The following is an 18,887-nucleotide window of genomic DNA, read 5'->3' as shown; positions in this document are numbered from 1 at the left end:
ATATGGAACAGTAAATCGTATATATGTTTACATCATCTAATTTATTCGGACAACCGTGTGTTATAAAACAAGAACATGTTCAGACATTATTTTAGAGGTTAATAATAATTTGTCTTCCTCCAACGGAAGAGTTCGACTTCCGGCATCAAAAATCCAGTCACAGACAATATTGAGTTATTTTTTACCGTTTTCTTGACTTTGAACGGATGGTTTAGTGGAAAGGGTCTACCAAAATGCCCCCCAAGCAAAGACGAATAGCCATTATGGGCTACAGATCTGTTGGTAATTGTCATTTTTTAAGATTTATTAATGTTGGCCACCTTGTTTACAAGTGCAGTAAGATCATGCTGTTTTCCTGACCTGGATTCTGTAGTAAATCTATACATCAAGCTTCACAGATCTACCTAGGAAATGATCGGAATGGACAATGGGAAAAAATACGTTGGCAACATGTATGCAATACTTTTAGACATGCATGGACAATGACAGGAACCAGAAAACATCTTCACCGTCATGAGATTGTGTGAGGTATTTGGGGCATGTAAGGGGGGACGAGGTGGCAGTGTTGGCATTCATCCAAAAACATGATCTACATGCCAAAAAATATGAATGAGCAGTGTGTTATTGTTATGACTTACAACATGAAACTTATTGTTGATCATATTTACTGATAAGAAAAGTCAAGGTCATATTGCAAAATATGTACTATTAAAAACACATACAACTTTACGGATAACAAATTCTGGTTTATAGCATATTGTGACGTTTCAATGTAGATTCTTACACTGTTATCACGCTGGAGTGACTACAACCAAGTAATGAGAGGTGCATATACATCACATTACATGACATGTGTATATATATACACAGAAACATAAAGAGAGCAGGATGAAATGGTTTAGTATCAAATAATTTGACAACAGGAATTTATCATTGAACTTCACTTTTACTTACTCCATTTAGTCAGAAATGAAATATCTTAGAATTTGTTATGCTTAATTCTTAAGGTGCTCCAATTTTTTATATACAAAATAAGGTTTATTACAAATTTGCCAAAGGACAGTCAGTTTTGCCTACCTTTAACATCTACTTTTACAGTGAGAGTGAGTTCGTTGGGTTTAATGCAGCTTTGAACAGTATTCCAGTTATGTCAGGGTGTGTCAGCTTGATGTTGGAGGAAAGCCTCAAATGATGCAGGTCTTGGACGTTTACCACTTTGGTAAAACCCCACAGCATCAGTATGGTCCTGACAGACTTAGAAACATGATAATCAGGGCGATTCCACGATCGTAATCATAGGTGTCTGGTGTGCCCAAGGGACGCAACTCTGCACAACGAATTGCGGTACCTCAGACAACTAAGCCACCCGTGACTCCTTTACAGTATAAAATTTACTATGCATTAACCTAGCAATGACTAGATACTGTAATGATATGTATTGTTTTGATGCAATTAATATCCATGGTGTCTCAAAAATAAGCATGATATGGTCATGACATAATGCACAATGCATTGTGTGTAATTGGACTGATGTAATGTAAGCAATGTTATACAGTGATCCCTCGCTACAACGCTACCTTCAGGGTTGAAATAAGTGATGAGCGTTATAGATGATCAGTGCTTTAACGGAGGTCTAGTCGAAGGTGGTAGATGACCAACAAAACAGTGTATATGCTGTGCCTACCTAACATGATCTACGTTGCACGTTTCAGAGTTTAAAAAAAGATTAGAATAGAAGTTGTTTATGATTCATAGTGTAAAAAAAGATTTATTGAGTATTAATATGCGCTTTCAAAAAAACACATCATATCCGTTCAGCGAATTCAGGTGCATAAACAGGTATATAACAAACTTGGTCAATAAAAGTATGAAATTTATATAAAACATCACTGGACATGATCATTTACCATTTAAAATATATTTCCTGCTCTCCAAGGCATTGTTTTATATACAGAGATTAAGTTTACCGTGTGTGTTTTCTCGTAAACTAAGCTCGAAATAGCAATCGGCTATTGAATGTAATTTTGAATATAATTAATAAAATATATTGCAAACATTAGTCCAGATAAATAATAAACAAGAAATTATAATAATCATGATAATAGGATTAAATTGCGTACTTCAGTTCGGATTTGTTGACTGGTATATCCGGTGTTACGTGATCGCGGTGATCAGCTGATAATGTATTCTGAGATGGCGGAAACATTGTGTCATTGGAATACTCGAGTCTTTTAAAAACGTTGGTAAATTTTGGGAGCCATACTTTACCGCACGCTATAACCGAGTTAGCGCTTTATTGAAGCGTGCTATAAAGAGGGAACACTGTATTGCCATATTCCACCATCAACATCATCAAACTTACTCACTAGAGGCTTCTAACCAAGACACACTTCATAGACATTTGACAATTTAAAGACCAGTGACATGAGAGGTATATTCCACCTTGTTATATAAGCATTTTACTTTTGAAAGATTTCCTAATTATATCATGTATTCTTTGTTTAAAGATCTTTTTATGATAAGATTCATGAATCATGAAACAAAGTGACTTGATGGACCAATACCTTGTTGAATTGTTGCGATCTACCTATGGCCCAGTTAGGGTAATTGTCTCCAGCAAGTCAGAGCAACTTCAAAATATCACATGAAATATGTATTTATCACTGATGGTTTATTTCAGGTAAATCGTCATTAACAATCCAGTTCGTGGAGAACCATTTTGTCGACTCATATGACCCAACTATTGAAAACAGTAAGTAGAATTAGAAACACAAATATTCTATTAACCATATTAATTACATTTCTCATTATTCATTTCATTTAGGGGCGGTCAGGTAGCCCAGTGGTTAAAGCATTCGCTCGTCACGCCAAAGACCCGGGTTCGAATCCCGACATGGGTACAATGTGTGAAGCCCATTTCTTGTGTCCCCGCCCTGATTTAGCTGGAATATTGCTAAAAGCGGCGTAAAACCATACTCACTCCCTACTCATTTCAGTTGCTGTGCAAACATTACATTTATAGAGATTATTATGTGAGCATGTGTGTCAATCTGATGTTACCAAATCTTTTTATTTCCTGAACGAAAGCGAGGGTTATACGTGAATTCTTTCACAAGTTTTGTAAAATCAGTGTAACACATGCGAGTATAATAATTTCTTTATTACCCATTAGTTCTTAATTCTTTTGCGTTCCCCTTTCCTGATCATGACTGCCATCTTAGAAAACCACAATTGTCAAATGACGTCAATAATCTCCAGGTATGACGTCGTTTCTAGTGTGACGTCATTCTGACCTTATGTCACAATACGATTCAAAGGACGTCAACAATGCAGTCCACATGGCGCAAACAATACACTGGTTGATAATGAAGTGATATTTGCACTGGTGCACTTACTATTTTTTTAACTTGGTTATTTCTAACCTTATGGGTAATACAATAGGGAATATAGTGTTTGACAGCCAAGGCTCCTTCTTCATTGGTCGTCAAAAACTACGGGCCTCATGGTCCTGCATGTCATAGAATGTTAAATCTGCATAGATTTATCTACAATTCCAAACTGAGTGCCCTGGGCTGGCAAATTAGGAAAATCAGTATTTTTGTCAAATTTGGATTTATTTTAAAGTTTCCTATTTTCCTAAATTCAGAGGTATTTTAACATTGAATTTAACACTGAATTTAACATTGCATGGAATGCTAATCCTTAAAGCCTCTTCCTCTGAATTGGTCCTGCTGTCAGTGAAATACAAGCCAACTTACAAAGCCTTAACATTAGTTACAACTATAACAGCATGATTTGGGAAATGTTTACTTCCAGTTTGGGAAGTTTTACTGACATTTGCTGCAGATTTGGGGCATGGTTTTCGCCTCTAAGCAGATCAAGATAAATCCCTTATCTGGGTAATCATTTTAAGGTTATGAGATCTAGAATCAAAGGCAATTTGCAGCTCAGGAAACTGCTCTTCGAAATACTGTCACGATCAGGATGACTATGATTATTACAAATCTTACAATGACTATTGCAAGTCTTACAATGATTATGTGTTCACTGACATTTATCTCACACATTTTGTTGCAGCTTTTCAGAAAATGATAACAATTCGAGGCCAGGAGTTTGCCCTTCAGCTTGTCGACACTGCTGGTCAGGTACGTTTGCTGGTGACAAATGGCATTACTTTATTATTAGGATATTTTCGTGATGTTATCAATATTTGATACATTTTGATCAACAGTCTTCTGTTTCATTAACAAATTTGAATAAAACACTTTGGACATTTTGGATTACAAAAAGTCAGTGTCCTAGAACATGAACATCTGAAACCCTGGGTCTGTTTCAGAGAGGAAATACTGAAATTTCTTGATCGCTAGCAAAAACATCAATGTGAATTCTACAGCAGTTTTTGAAACATTATTATGGGAAGGCTTCCAAATGGCAAGGTAACTGAAATGTTGTGCCAAGAAAGGAAGCAAGAAAACATTTACCTGTGAAAGCTTAGGTCATCCAGAAGGTCACATTCCTGTGTCAGTCAAGGTTAGGTGAGGTGAAATGGGTTTAGCGTCGCGTCGAAGTTAATTGCGCTTATATAGCGCCGTGCATGCACGTGTGTGTGTGTGTGTGACTGCTTGTACTAGTCTGGACTGATGCCGATTTATAGTGATAGCTCACTGAGATACCATGCTGCAGTTTAACATGAATACCCCTGTCAGACACAGTATACTGACTCTGGGTCGATCAGTCATTGTTTTATCCCCTTAATGCCGAGCGCCAGACGGGGTAACAACAAGTACCATCTTTCAAGCTTTTTGCTTCTCTGGGCGGACACTTGACTGACAAGACTGCCTCTGTGGTCTTGTGGTAGACCATGCTTGGTAGTCAAGCGTGCTGAGAGTTAATAAACAAGTAAGTGTGATGCTCAGGGTAAAATAGTACTGATAGCAATGAGTAAGTGTGATGCTCAGGCTAAAATAGTACTGATAGCAATGAGTAAGTGTGATGCTCAGGCTAAAATAGTACTGATAGCAATTTGTTTGCACACATTTTGTGCTAATAAGACCATCACTATTGTACAAGTCTTAGTCCAAGAGTTGTCATGTTATTGTTATTTTTTGTCTTCTTTGAACAGGATGAATACTCTCTACCTCCTCAGTCTTACTATGTCAACATTGATGGCTACGTCCTGGTTTACTCGACAAACTCACAGAAAAGGTCAGTGCTGCAACATGGCTTTGTTATAATACTTACCAGTGCCGTGTGTCATAACATATGTAGATCTGAGTCCTGGAATCAAGGTGATGAGGTAAGTGGTCTTGCATAATGAACATCGATTTGGTCAATAATAATAATTTGGTCAATAATAATTGTTTTTTCCTACAAGTTGCAAAGTTCATACATCTGTAAATCACTCATTGTTACATTTTCGTAAGTCTCAAAATTGAACTCAAAGCCTGCCTGGACTGCTATGATTGGTATAGGGTGTTACAAATGTGAGCTCAGAGAAAACTTTGCCGTGAGACCTCGTTGAAAGTTTAGCTAGATGTTTATGTACAATTTTGCACTGTTAATCTACAGGTAGTGTGGCAGTGGTGAGATTGGTAATAAAGTTTCCAGCTTCTGAAAAAACAGTCCAGCTGAACACACCCCAGCATCACCATGGTCACCCCGCAAACAAATGGGTCACTTAATCCCATGCATAGCGACCTACACAACCTGATCATGTGCCTCCTTTGTCTGTTACTTCATTCTCTTTCTCTTTGCCACAATGTGGTGATGTGTTTGATCATTAGAGAATACATTTTGGTGTTTGTTTCTCTTTCTTATATCTTAAATAAACTTACCTCTTGTGTTTATTGATTTTTTATTATTCAGGTTTCCCAGACCGAGTTCCCTATTGGAGGGTGGATTTGCTCGTCTGTAGAGACTTTGGTTTCAACATCGAAGTCGCCGCAAGGCACGACCGTTGCAAACGAACATTTATTCCGCTCAGCCCTGCCTTGAGTATTTGTGTTGTCGGATATTGGTTCGAAGATCGGATTGGATGTTGGATATCCTCTTCTTGTGATGGCACTCTTTCAATCTCATTAAAATCAGATCTTAGTTCTCGCTACCGCTAAACAAAGATCTGAGGACATCCCATTACGGGTCATGTCAGACCGACCTTGCGCGAACTTTGACCGACCAATGGAATGATCAAGCAGAAGGCACCTTTCTCGTGCTTTATGGCACTAATTTCAAATTGGCGACTACGCTTCGAAACATATCTTGATTACAAATTTGAAACCTAAACAAAAGAACATTCTGGAATGGATAATAGAGGGTCTAGATTGTATGGATTCAGACGTTAAACCCGTAACTATCGTTCGGAATACCCCGTGTTAAAGTTTTCGAGGTTGTATGATTAGAAATCACATTCCGACTGTCACTTTCATGATCTGGTAAGCGACGCTCTGATTGGTCGGATGAAAGGTCGTTCCGACGTGACCCCTAATGGGATGTCTTCAGATCTTTGTTTAGCAATAGTGAGGACTAAGGTCTGATTTTAATGAGATTGGCACTCTTTAATCACCTGGGTATGTTTAAAAGCCTTGGCAAAGCTTTGAAAGAGATGCCAAGCAGACGCATGCTATTGTCCTAGGGAGATAGTGTTATGCTCTGTCTTGTAGAATCGACTGACTGGAGCCCCCTTCAGGATCAATTATAAGTCATACTCTGTATCGCTTGTTTCTTAACAGCTACGCAGTTGTTCATTTGAACGATGACATACGTGAAAACACGTTGTGCAAGTTGTACCCAAACTCATTCTGTTACGTTCGAGTAGCGTATCGGGATCGTATCACCAGATGATGGTTGATTTCCTGCTCACAAGTTCTTGTTATTTACGACACTTGACAGTGGTGTAACTATTTAATTTATTTAACTGTTGAGAACCAGCTTCCTCGTGTACGTCTCACGGGTGTAGTTTTACAGGCTAGGGTATCTGCGCCCACCTTCCAACTGTGGCATAAATGCATAGTGTGAGATAGGGTAAGTTTTTAAATTTGGACATTTTCCTTTAAAGTGTATATTTATATACTTGTCCTATCTCACACGCTACATGCCCACCCGGCCATCCCTGCATCTTATCTCCTATAGCCTGTTAACTCGGACGAAAGAGAAAGAAGTGACAGACAAAGGAGGCACGTGATCAGGGTGTGTAGGTCACCATACACAGGATTACGACCCTTTTGTTTGGGAGGTGACCATGGTGATGCTGGGATGTGTTCAGGTGGATTGTTTTTTTAGAAGCTGGAAACTCTGTTCAAGCATGTTTCTCATTAGATGGAAGAAGAAGGATGAAATGCATATTGTTAGATAGAATAAATATATATAGATAGACAATTTATTGGAAAACTTACAATTCCCAGAATATGTTTTATCATTTTTGTCTGTGTTTGGGATTTTCTCTGATACAAGGTACGTACTTTGTTTGTGGTGTTTATGTACCTTGCATGTAATCAACTAAACATGCTAAAGTGAAGTCATGTTACTCCAGGAAACGTTTTCTCAGAAACCGCTTGTGATGACATTTTAATAAACCCTTCAAGGATAAATATTTGAATATATTTTGTTATCAAGTGAAAACCAGATTAAGAAAGTTATGTTCTATTGAACCTATAGGGGGATGTGGATGACTTTCTTGTTGTATTTGACAGTTTTGTTTCTCATTTCCAGCTTTGAAGTGGTGCAGTTTGTGTATGACAGAATCCTGGACATGAAGGGAACAAACACGTAAGTACACAAACATTTGTGTGTGCATGTGTGTGTGTGTGTGCCTGCCAGTGTGTGTGTCTGTATGTGCCTGTGTGTGTGCATGTGCCTCTGTGTGTACATGTGTGCGTGTGTGCGTGCGTGTGTGCGTGCGTGTGTGCGTGTGTGCGTGTGTGCGTGTGTGCGTGTGTGCGTGCGTGTGTGCGTGCGTGTGTGTGTGTGTGTGTGTGTGTGTGTGTGTGTGTGTGTGTGTGTGTGTGTGTGTGTGTGTGTGTGTGTGTGTGTGTGTGTGTGTGTGTGCGCGCGCGCGCGCGCGCGCGCGCCCCGGTGTGTGTGTGTGCCTGTGTGTGTTTGTGCCTGTGTGTGTGCCTCTGTGAGTGTGAGGGTGTTGTTTAATGCCACACTCAGCAATATTCCAGCTATAGGATGGTGGCCTGTAAATAATCGAGACTGGACCAGACAATCCAGTGATTGATATTGAGAGCAACATACCATGCCTCCGGCGTATGATGACACACTATGGACCAAGTCACTATGTGGGACCACCTGATCTACAGTCACCTCTTATGACCTGCACAGTTCTATAGGGACCCATTGTAACCCAGAATCCCCTGAAGGCCCCTCTTCAGTCCTCCCCTTAACATGGTGTAACCCATGAAGATTCCGGGGTAGAATAGGTCTTCAGCAACCCATGCTTTCCGTAAAAGGTGACTATGCTTGTGGTAAAAGGCGACTAACGGGGTTGGGTGGTCAGACTCGCTGACTTGGTTTATTCTTGTCATCGATCCTAATTGTGTGGATCGATGCTCATGATATTAATCACTGGATTGTCTGGTCCAGACTCGATTATTTACAGACCGCTGTCATATAGCTGGAATATTGCTGAGTGCGGCGTTAAACAAAAACCCACCAACAAACTTGACATGGTGAATCAGCTGTGTCAACTAGGATGTAGCAGTTCCCTGTATCTGAGAGCAGTGGGCATGATTGTTGTAGGGTTGGGAACTGGTGGAAATTTGAAAATTAATCATTTTTTGAAAAAGCAATCAATGATTGATTAATGACTGAATGTCATTAGCATGATTAGAAAAATCTTTCATTTTCTGTGTTCTTAGGATAAGTAAAATAACTAAGAAAGCAAAACTCTTATAAATAAATATTTTTTTATCTGAAACAAAAATTCAGCTGGCAGAACAAATCAACCCATGAGCAAAATTACAAATTATTACACATTCAATCTTTGGTACCATTAACATTATGATTTAGTTGAATATTATCATATTAATAATAATTGTTCTCTTTAAGGAAAATACAGCATTTGTTTTGGAAATGAATCTTTACCTAATGTATCTGGGGAATGATCAGTCGACTTCCGTGTATGGATGTGTTAGGATGTAGGGACATCATCAACAACTACATGTTATGAATTGACCTGGAGGTTATTATTATCCTATTATATATTGTTGTTGTTGTTGTTGTCATGAGGACATCATCAACAACTACATGTTATGAATTGACCTGGAGGTTATTATTATCCTATTATTGTTGTTGTTGTTGTTGTTGTCATGAGGACATCATCAACAACTACATGTTATGAATTGACCTGGAGGTTATTATTATCCTATTATTGTTGTTGTTGTTGTTGTTGTTGTTGTTGTCATGAGGACATCATCAACAACTACATGTTATGAATTGACCTGGAGGTTATTATTATCCTATTATTGTTGTTGTTGTTGTTGTTGTCATGAGGACATCATCAACAACTACATGTTATGAATTGACCTGGAGGTTATTATTATCCTATTATTGTTGTTGTTGTTGTTGTTGTCATGAGGACATCATCAACAACTACATGTTATGAATTGACCTGGAGGTTATTATTATCCTATTATTGTTGTTGTTGTCATGATGATTATGATGATGATGATGATGATGATGATGATGATGATAATGTAGATGTATTTTGTGGTTGATGTTTCAGAGTGCCAGTGGTTTTGGTTGGTAACAAAAGTGACCTTAGAATGGAAAGGTATGTATTCAAAAGAATACTCTAGGACATCAGTAGAAACACCTGACATCCCCCACAGCAGTAGCTTTAGCAGTGATTTCACTCACATTAAAGTTCACCAACAATAATAAATATTATTAAATATGAGCACATGTATTACATGTTCATCACAATCTTGTACATGAGCGAATTAACGTAATTTTATGCCTCAGTTAACAATATTCAGCATTGTAATAGTCTGGGTCAGGCAAACCAGTGATTGGCAGAATGAGTAACGTTCTACACTGTGTGTGCACAATGATACACAATCAGTACCAACAGACCTGGTGTGACAAAACCGTTGGGTCTCAACAACATGATAGGTATACAGATACTATAGGTACAGTATACAGTTAGGGTGGCTTCTTGCCCACGCGGCAATTCAATTCCCATAACTCTCTGTAGAAATTCAGTTTGGCCTGTTTTTTCCCCTTTTTGTTATCAAAAAAGTATGAACTTGCATGAAGAAAGACACAAATAGTAACATACATTCATTATGTTTGTATTAATGTACTTTTGAATTTTTTTTAACAGTAATCTTGAATTAGAAAGGGAAAACGTTAAAAAAAATGATGCAAAACTGTAGAGTAATTTCAATTGGTAACTGCAAACTTCACATGATGAGACCGCCTCCGTGGTCTTGTGGTAGAGCGTCCGCCGGGAGAGCGGAAGGTCCAGGGTTCGATCCCGGGCCGCGTCATACAAAAAGACGTTAAAAGATTGTACTTGTTGTTACCCTGTCTGGCGCTCGGCATTAAGGGGCTAAAACAAGGACTGGTCGGCTCGGAGTCGGTATACTGTGTCTGAGTGGGGTATTCATGTTAAACTGTGGCATGGTATCTCAGTGAGTTAGCACTATAAATCGGCATCAGTCCAGACTAGTACAAGCAGCCACACACACACAGACACACAGACACACAGACACACAGACACACAGACAGACACCACACAGACACATGTGCATGCATGTCGCTATATAAGTGCAATAATCTTGGACGCGACGTTAAACCCAATTTCACCTCACCTCACATGATGAATTTTGTAATAAAACTTATATCATTAGAATCGCAAATGCTTAATGGTATACAGTACATTCTTTTCATAAGTTGATATTCTTTTCTTTTTAAGATGAATCACAACCATGAATCCTTTGTTTTTACATTTCTGAGATTGAAGATGGGATATTGTAGGGCAGAAACATATAGACTTGAGGGCCATGTATGCTAGAGAATCTGCTTAAGCTGGTTGTGGAACAGTTTCTGTTATTATTCACATGTTTTTACATCAATATAACTTGAAACGATGTATGGTATGTATCGCAATACAGGGGTTGTAAAATGGTGTATTGTGTCAATGGCTGGCTTCTTATCGGGATACAATACTGTGTCCCTGTAACGTTACACCACCAACATGGGGTACAGGGGACACACTTACATTGTATGGCTAAGACAGGTAATGGGATGAATCACAGTCCGAGATTTTATTAAGCCCCACCAAGAAGTGGAAGGGGGATATAGGAATGGGTGCTGTCCGTCCATCCTTCAATCTGTCTTCCTTCCATCCATCATGTTTCGTTTCCGGGGCAGAACTCAAATACCTTGAGAGATATCTTAACCAGACTTGGCACATAGATAGGTCTAGTGGTGAACTGGTGCTTTTTAGATAGTTTCAGATTTTTGACAAATGTATTTTTCGAGTTTCCATGGCAACGACCTTGACCAAGACTGAAAATGGAGGTAGTGCTCCTTTCCGGAGCAGATCTTGAAAACTGTACAATATGTCTTCATCCAACTTGGCACATAGATAGGTCTAGTGGTGAACTGGTGCCTTTTGATAGTTTGGTATTTTTAAAAAAAAGATTTTTTTTAGTTTCCATAGCAACGACTTTGACTAAGACTGGAAATGGAGGTAGTGCTCATTTCCGGAGCAGGTCTTTACAATATTTTGTCCCTTGCACACAACCGGACATGTTATATTGGTGGAGGATTTTATGCTGAAGACATTAAGTTGAGACTAGTTTCACTATCCTTTAAATGATATCAACTTGACGTACGTACTGAATGCATGAAATATCAGTAAGCATAATGATATCTGTCCAGTTTTATATGAAGAGTGTAGAATGTGTATATGTTCCTGCTCCAGAGAGGTGTCCTTTGAAAAAGGCAAAGAATTAGCAGATTCCTGGAAGGCGCCATTTCTGGAATCTTCAGCTAAAGAAAATCAGGTGGGATATTTTTACTGTACATAAGCTGATTATTATCATCATTATGTAAACTATTAATAGGAAAGTAGGAATTCATTATTGAAAATAAATAAAACATATCAGTATGTGTGCATTCAGCTCACATCAATAAAACAGACATTGCCACTGCTTTACGTACAAATATGATCAAATATGTTTTCTTTCCATGAACTATCCCTTGCACACACCAGAAACCTATGGTTGTGGGTTCGAACCCTGGATTGCCATGTTTGTCGGCACCATACCCGTGCTCGTTGGTTTCACCAAGGTGGTTAACACCTGAAACCTGAATCATTTGGGTCTTTCCTCCCAAATTAAGCTGAAAACCTGAAAAACTGTTCAGAGCGACATTAAACCATACTCATTACACCTGTAATGTCATAACGTGACTTTAACAAATCATGAAATTAATGCAGCACCAAATCAATGCAAATGCCTTCCCCTAGCCTAAACTTTGTCTTGAAATTAATGTGAGTAGTCCTACTTTGAAGTTTATGAATGCCATCTCAATAATCAGCAAACAACATCAGGCATTTGAATACCATAGTAGTACCAGTTTCATTGAACAGTAGTGTTTACTTTCCTCACCAAAACTTACTTCTCTCCGACATTTGAAATCAATAGCAGGAAATTTCAACAAAGACATATTAAATTGAGATAGGGCACATCAACTGATAAAGATTTTATAGGTTCTAAGTGTTGTAACACGAATCATCATGAAATAAATTCATGTAAATTATCAATGCTATGTATTAAAAAAAGACATAATTTATGGATAACAGCGAGGTTTTGGTATATATCCTTATACCGTTGTAAGAAGAGGTTCTTATCCGTAAATTGTGTCTACTTTGTCATCCGTCAACTTCTAAGTAATGCCTATCAAACAACTATGTATTTGTAATAACAACGTGACTCTGACATGGTGCCCAGCCTAGCACTAAATTTTTTATTTGGTGTTTTGTAATTTAATAGATTATTAAATTGTTTTCATAATGTGCAGTGATCCTGACATGACAACTCAATTATTTTCTGATAAAAATGCATTACTTTATTAATCGAAGAGGTATTTGCATTTTTTCACATTAATTTCACAGTATTCATAATTTCATATTCATGCTGCAGTATTCATACTCATGCTGTTTGCTGTGTTTTAAATGGATGATAGTGTGTTGCCAGAGAGAATGTTGATATAATTTAGTTTCCGTTTCAGAGAGTTGAAGAAATTTTCAAGTCCATCATCACAAGAATAGAGCGGTCAGAAAACACAGGGCAAGAGAAGAGTGGATGTGTGTTATCATAGACTTCTGGTAGTTATACACGTTACATCATATCACATGCTTCTGCAACAGACAAGGACAGTTGGAACCAAGGAGGGTCTACAGTTACCATGGCAACATATGTCTCAGAAACGCTGTCTTGTCATTTCTTATGATGAATGTCATATATATATATATAAGAGTATCTAATTTTTCTCCCTTATATGTGACTTATATGACATTACTCTCTTGTTAAATACCAGTATATTGATTAAAATAATTCACTTTATTACTTATTACTACCTTATCATGTCAAAATATAATATTATTTTTAATAAACCTTTTTTGTGACTTGAATTGTATTTTTTCATAACATGTATCTAAATTAAAAGTATATAATCATGATAAAGAAACTCTAGTCCTCTCCTTCAATGAATGCTGATTCTGCTACCTGTGTATATAGCTGTGATTCTGATTGATTGTATTACAGTTTGCTCATCAAATATGCAGTGCTTCTGTGGTGAAAAAAACTTTACTAATCATTTTTTAGAAGCTTGTGAGACATTTTCAGATACTCTCTCTGAATGGAATAAGTGTAAAGTAGGAAGGGTGTTATGCATGAAAACTTCATTGTCTTCGGTGTTCAGAGATGGAAACTTTTCTTTATCAGTGTCATTGTGAACTGAATCGGTGCAACTTTCTGTTACGTTTTCCTGAGTTAATGACATAGCTAGCAAGACCCCGATATAGCAGGTAACTTATACAATTACAATGGATGATGCATCTTATTGTGTCTTTCTGAAGCACCCAGGGAAGCCTGAACAGAAATTTCAGACTGCAAACTGTTTTTTTTTAACTAGGTTGATATTCTGTACACAGTATGTCCTTCAGTTCTTGATTTTCATGTCTATTTTTTTTTTAAAGACTTTGGTCAGGAGGCAGCTGGTAGATGGGAAAAAAATGAAATGAAATTGACATGAAAATGTAACTCTTAAAATTCTATGGACATTAACATGGTTTGCTTTTCTGGAATGAAAAAATGTATGACAGAAGAATATCTTCTTTTTTTGTAGGGGATGCATAGGGATTTTTTTTATATTTTTAGAGTCAAAAAGGATATTGTGTAATATAAGATTTCAGAGACTAAATGTTAGTCTATAGGGGATGCGGTGGGGTGCTTAGGTCATTGAACGCCACCAACTAAAGTTAGTGGTTGTACTATCATTGCCATGTGAGAAATGTTGATTGTGTTTCAAACCATTAGCCTGTTAGGCATTGAAGAGGATGGTGAACCTGATCCCCACTTCATCACTATGCAGCATGGAGGCGTGGACCTGCCGGATGTACTGCTGACAGGGGCAGGACGACATATGCAGGAAACATTGTAAAGGATAATAACATAGGAGTTGTCTGTTGATCAGCTTGCTTTGGTGTCTCTGTCGCCACTGTGTGGAACTGTCCCACAACGCCGTCATAGTGCCAGGCAGATAAGACATATAAGTGTCAGAAATAATAATCCTTTCACAAGTCCGAAAAATGATGTGCTAGACTGTTGTCTTCTTCATAATGGTAAACATGGTAGGCCACAAGGAAATGTCATGAAGTTTACAAGTCTCAGACATGCCGACTTAGGTATATTTGAAAGCTTGAGTGACTAGTGTCACAATCAACTCATTTCTCAGTCTAGTGACGGACCTTATTGTTACGTCAGACACCCTGATGGCCAATGTTAGGTTCAGACAGACTCCCTGATGGCCAATGTTAGGTTCAGACAGACTCCCTGATGGCCAATGTTAGGTTCAGACAGACTCCCTGATGGCCAATGTTAGGTTCAGACAGACTCCCTGATGGCCAATGTTAGGTTCAGCCAGACACCCTGATGGCCAATGTTAGGTTCAGACAGACTCCCTGATGGCCAATGTTAGGTTCAGACAGACACCCTGATGGCCAATGTTTGGTTCAGACAGACTCCCTGATGGCCAATGTTAGGTTCAGACAGACTCCCTGATGGCCAATGTTAGGTTCAGACAGACTCCCTGATGGCCAATGTTAGGTTCAGCCAGACACCCTGATGGCCAATGTTAGGTTCAGACAGACTCCCTGATGGCCAATGTTAGGTTCAGACAGACACCCTGATGGCCAATGTTAGGTTCAGACAGACACCCTGATGGCCAATGTTAGGTTTAGACAGACTCCCTGATGGCCAATGTTAGGTTCAGACAGACACCCTGATGGCCAATGTAAGGTTCAGACAGACACCCTGATGGCCAATGTTAGGTTTAGACAGACTCCCTGATGGCCAATGTTAGGTTCAGACAGACTCCCTGATGGCCAATGTAAGGTTCAGACAGACACCCTGATGGCCAATGTTAGGTTCAGACAGACTCCCTGATGGCCAATGCTAGGTTCAGACAGACACCCTGATGGCCAATGTTAGGTTTAGACAGACACCCTGATGGCCAATGTTAGGTTCAGACAGACACCCTGATGGCCAATGTAAGGTTCAGACAGTCACCCTGATGGCCAATGTTAGGTTTAGACAGACTCCCTGATGGCCAATGTTAGGTTTAGACAGACTCCCTGATGGCCAATGTTAGGTTCAGACAGACTCCCTGATGGCCAATGTAAGGTTCAGACAGACACCCTGATGGCCAATGTTAGGTTCAGACAGACTCCCTGATGGCCAATGTTAGGTTCAGACAGACACCCTGATGGCCAATGTAAGGTTCAGACAGACACCCTGATGGCCAATGTTAGGTTTAGACAGACTCCCTGATGGCCAATGTTAGGTTCAGACAGACTCCCTGATGGCCAATGTTAGGTTCAGATACGAGGGTTTGTAAGTTTCTTGTCACACCAAAGGCCCTTGCTTGATGCCCCTCGTGGGTATAGAAAGTCCATTTCTGGTGAACCCCACCATGATATTGCTAGATACTGCTAAAAGCGGTGTAACACCCACCTCACACCACTCACTCACTCACTCCACTCACTCACTCACTCCACTCACTCACTCCACTCACTACAGTCGCCGTGGTACTATGACTGTGTGTGACAGTTCCAGGTAGTGCTGTAGATCTAAGATGCTATGACTTTATCACCATCTAAATATGAGACACTTTGTGTTAGTGAAGGTCCTTATTATCTGTTGGACAGTCACATTGTTTGACTTATCATTGAAAAATGTGCTTCCTTTGATTTTGATCTTTAATATTCCTAGATGTCTATTGTTTGCTCCTGATGTTTTCTTTAATGTGAAGTTAATAGTGTATTAAATTTAAATCAACTGGATATTTTTAATGTAACCAAACGTTTTTCTTTGTTTGTATAATTTTACTCCAGATTCCTATACTCAGTTTCAAAGTATATGCATCTTCTCAAGGCAAGGGAGTTAAATAAAAGTCCAAACGATGCTGGAATTTCTGCTTTATGTTTTGGCTGGACTAAGGAGTCCAATCAAAATAGCGTAACAAAATTGACATCCTGTTAGCAGATTTTTGCAGATTTGCAAAGCATGTTTTCTGTCAACTTAGCGTCGACATTTTTTCGAAATGTTTTCATGTGTTTAATCAAGGTGCTTAAGTGTTTTGTTCCAATCCACATGCACTGGGTGTCTGTGTGGCAGGGATTGTGAAACCTTTCTTCAATTTAACCTATCAGAATGTTTTGAATGAGCGCCGCCGTTTTGTTTGAAGCTAATGCAAGTGATATGAGTGGTGGAATCTGATTGGTCAATAGGAGAGAAATAAAAGGGACATGACTCGTAATAGCCACTGGTGGGGCTACAATTGAGCCATGAAATTCCAGCCTTGTTCGGCAAGGGTAGAAACTGGACGTTTATAGTCCGTTAGCTTCCTTGCCACGGGAACATGAAGTGTATGTGGATAATGATGAATATGATGAGAGTGATGATGATGATGATGATGATGATGATAATGAATTAAGGACATATATATGGAAATGTATCATCACATTAAGTGTAGTTTGAAAAGAGTGTCAGTGTATGGCTTTAAATCTGGAGCTACCTAATCATCACGACATAATATTCATTAGCTTTATCATACCACAGGTGAATAAATCTTGGACTTGGCAACAGTTTGCCAAAACATATATATTGAAACATGTTTTTTTTAATCATTTATAGTGATACAGTTCTTAATATACATATTCTAATTTATGTTATATTGTACTATGTTTGCTGCGCTAGCTTTCCTTTGTTTGACCCACTCCTCTAAGACGTTGCAATATGCTGTGAGTTGCGTCCTTTAGGCTTGTCAGAAACCTATGATCATGGGTACAAATCCCAGTTTGCCCTGATAATGTTTCTTGGTTTGTCAGCACCATACACGTACCTGTGGGTTTCATTAAAAAGGTATGGATCTTAGACTTGCATCATTTTGGGCTTTCCTCCAACATCAAGGTGACACAACTGGAATATATACTGTTCAAAGGGGCGTTAAACCAGACTCACTCCCTTTTTTGTTTAACTCCACATTTCGCTCATACATGTATCACATGCAGTACGTGTGAGCTGATCACATTCGGCACTAGACAGTAGCACACATATCCTCCCAATCTCCATCAGTCAAACACCTGATGGGGGTGTAACGAGGTCAGACAAAACTCATCAGCTGTTATGCCCGTGGCTCCAGTGAGGGGTGCGGGAGGCTGGCCTTACATTCTCTTGGAGTTCTAGGACTGGGCATCAGAGATGATATGGTTTGTTGATGTTATATCACCTACATATTTCAGGGTAGGAAACTCCCAAAAATTTCAGCCAGACCACAGGACTGGCTAGCTGAAATACTTGCCAGCCCTGACCAAAACCTGCCTGCCCACTATAATCATATGTTTCTCAGGATAAGCTAACAGGGTTTCTTTTTGGTTACATTTTATCATTCATCTTTACATGTGAATTAATGCTTATCATCGGAATATTTTCACATATGAAATATTACTCGACCGTCGGGCAGGGGGATTTGAAAATCTGGCAGCCCGAGTTAAAATCAACCCGTCTCGGACGGTCGGGCAGGCAGGTATTTCGAACACTGCATATTTCCTCTGTGGAGTTCTACATGACAAGGGTACACTGTACTTGTGGTTTAGATTTGTAGAATGGTTGTGGCGCTGATTGTTAAGGATTCTGTCATCTGCTGATAAAGTTACCTCGTGTAAGCTTCTTCGTTCTTATGTATACTACTAAACACAGTTAAGGATCACCTGATTCTTTCATATCACTATAGTTAATCTGCCATGACATGACCAATTAACTTTAGTAATATGGTATGTAAGAATCAGGGGATCCTAAACTTTTTGTTTGGTGTATTATCATTTTGTAAATACTTTGACTTTACAGGATATTAGTTTGCTTGTGTTTTAGCAGGCTGTTCTGTTCGTTAGGACAAAAAGTAATCATGAAATATTGTATTCTTTGTATGGTGATTGTTGAGGTGAACCTGTTCTATGCTTAAAATCTTAATAAATCAATTATAAGGTTTTCACCAGTATTCATACATATAAACTAAATTGTCTCCAATTTCAACTTTTTACAAAGTTAGATGGAAATCTAATAATTAAGTTATCATGGCCTGAGGCATGAATA

The 18,887-nt window shown here is 38.8% G+C and overlaps 1 protein-coding gene across 1 annotated transcript; it reads left to right on the top strand.

Moving 5' to 3' along the window:
- The first annotated feature begins 114 nt into the window (after nucleotides 1-114).
- On the top strand, nucleotides 115-17,669 carry LOC124135840 (GTP-binding protein Rheb-like). The gene is made up of 8 exons (XM_046501453.2): nucleotides 115-282; nucleotides 2,681-2,752; nucleotides 4,078-4,145; nucleotides 5,123-5,205; nucleotides 7,708-7,764; nucleotides 9,725-9,772; nucleotides 11,933-12,014; nucleotides 13,243-17,669. Exons 1-8 carry the CDS (start codon nucleotides 234-236, stop codon nucleotides 13,330-13,332), a joined length of 549 nt encoding a protein of 182 aa, XP_046357409.1. The 5' UTR covers nucleotides 115-233; the 3' UTR covers nucleotides 13,333-17,669.
- The last annotated feature ends 1,218 nt before the right edge of the window (nucleotides 17,670-18,887 follow it).

This window comes from Haliotis rufescens, unplaced genomic scaffold, assembly GCF_023055435.1.
Source record: "Haliotis rufescens isolate VD_foot unplaced genomic scaffold, xgHalRufe1.0.p SCAF_4, whole genome shotgun sequence".
NCBI classification, from domain to species: Eukaryota; Metazoa; Mollusca; class Gastropoda; order Lepetellida; family Haliotidae; genus Haliotis; species Haliotis rufescens.
Note: the sequence above shows the minus strand (reverse complement) of the source record. Positions and strands in the feature narration are given on the sequence as shown.

Coding starts and splice junctions, on each gene's coding strand:
- LOC124135840 (XM_046501453.2), top strand. CDS start 234: ATGCCCCCCAAGCAAAGACGAATAGCCATTATGGGCTACAGATCTGTT. Junction 2,753..4,077: donor TGACCCAACTATTGAAAACA/GTAAGTAGAATT, acceptor ATTTTGTTGCAG/CTTTTCAGAAAATGATAACA. Junction 12,015..13,242: donor CTTCAGCTAAAGAAAATCAG/GTGGGATATTTT, acceptor TTTCCGTTTCAG/AGAGTTGAAGAAATTTTCAA.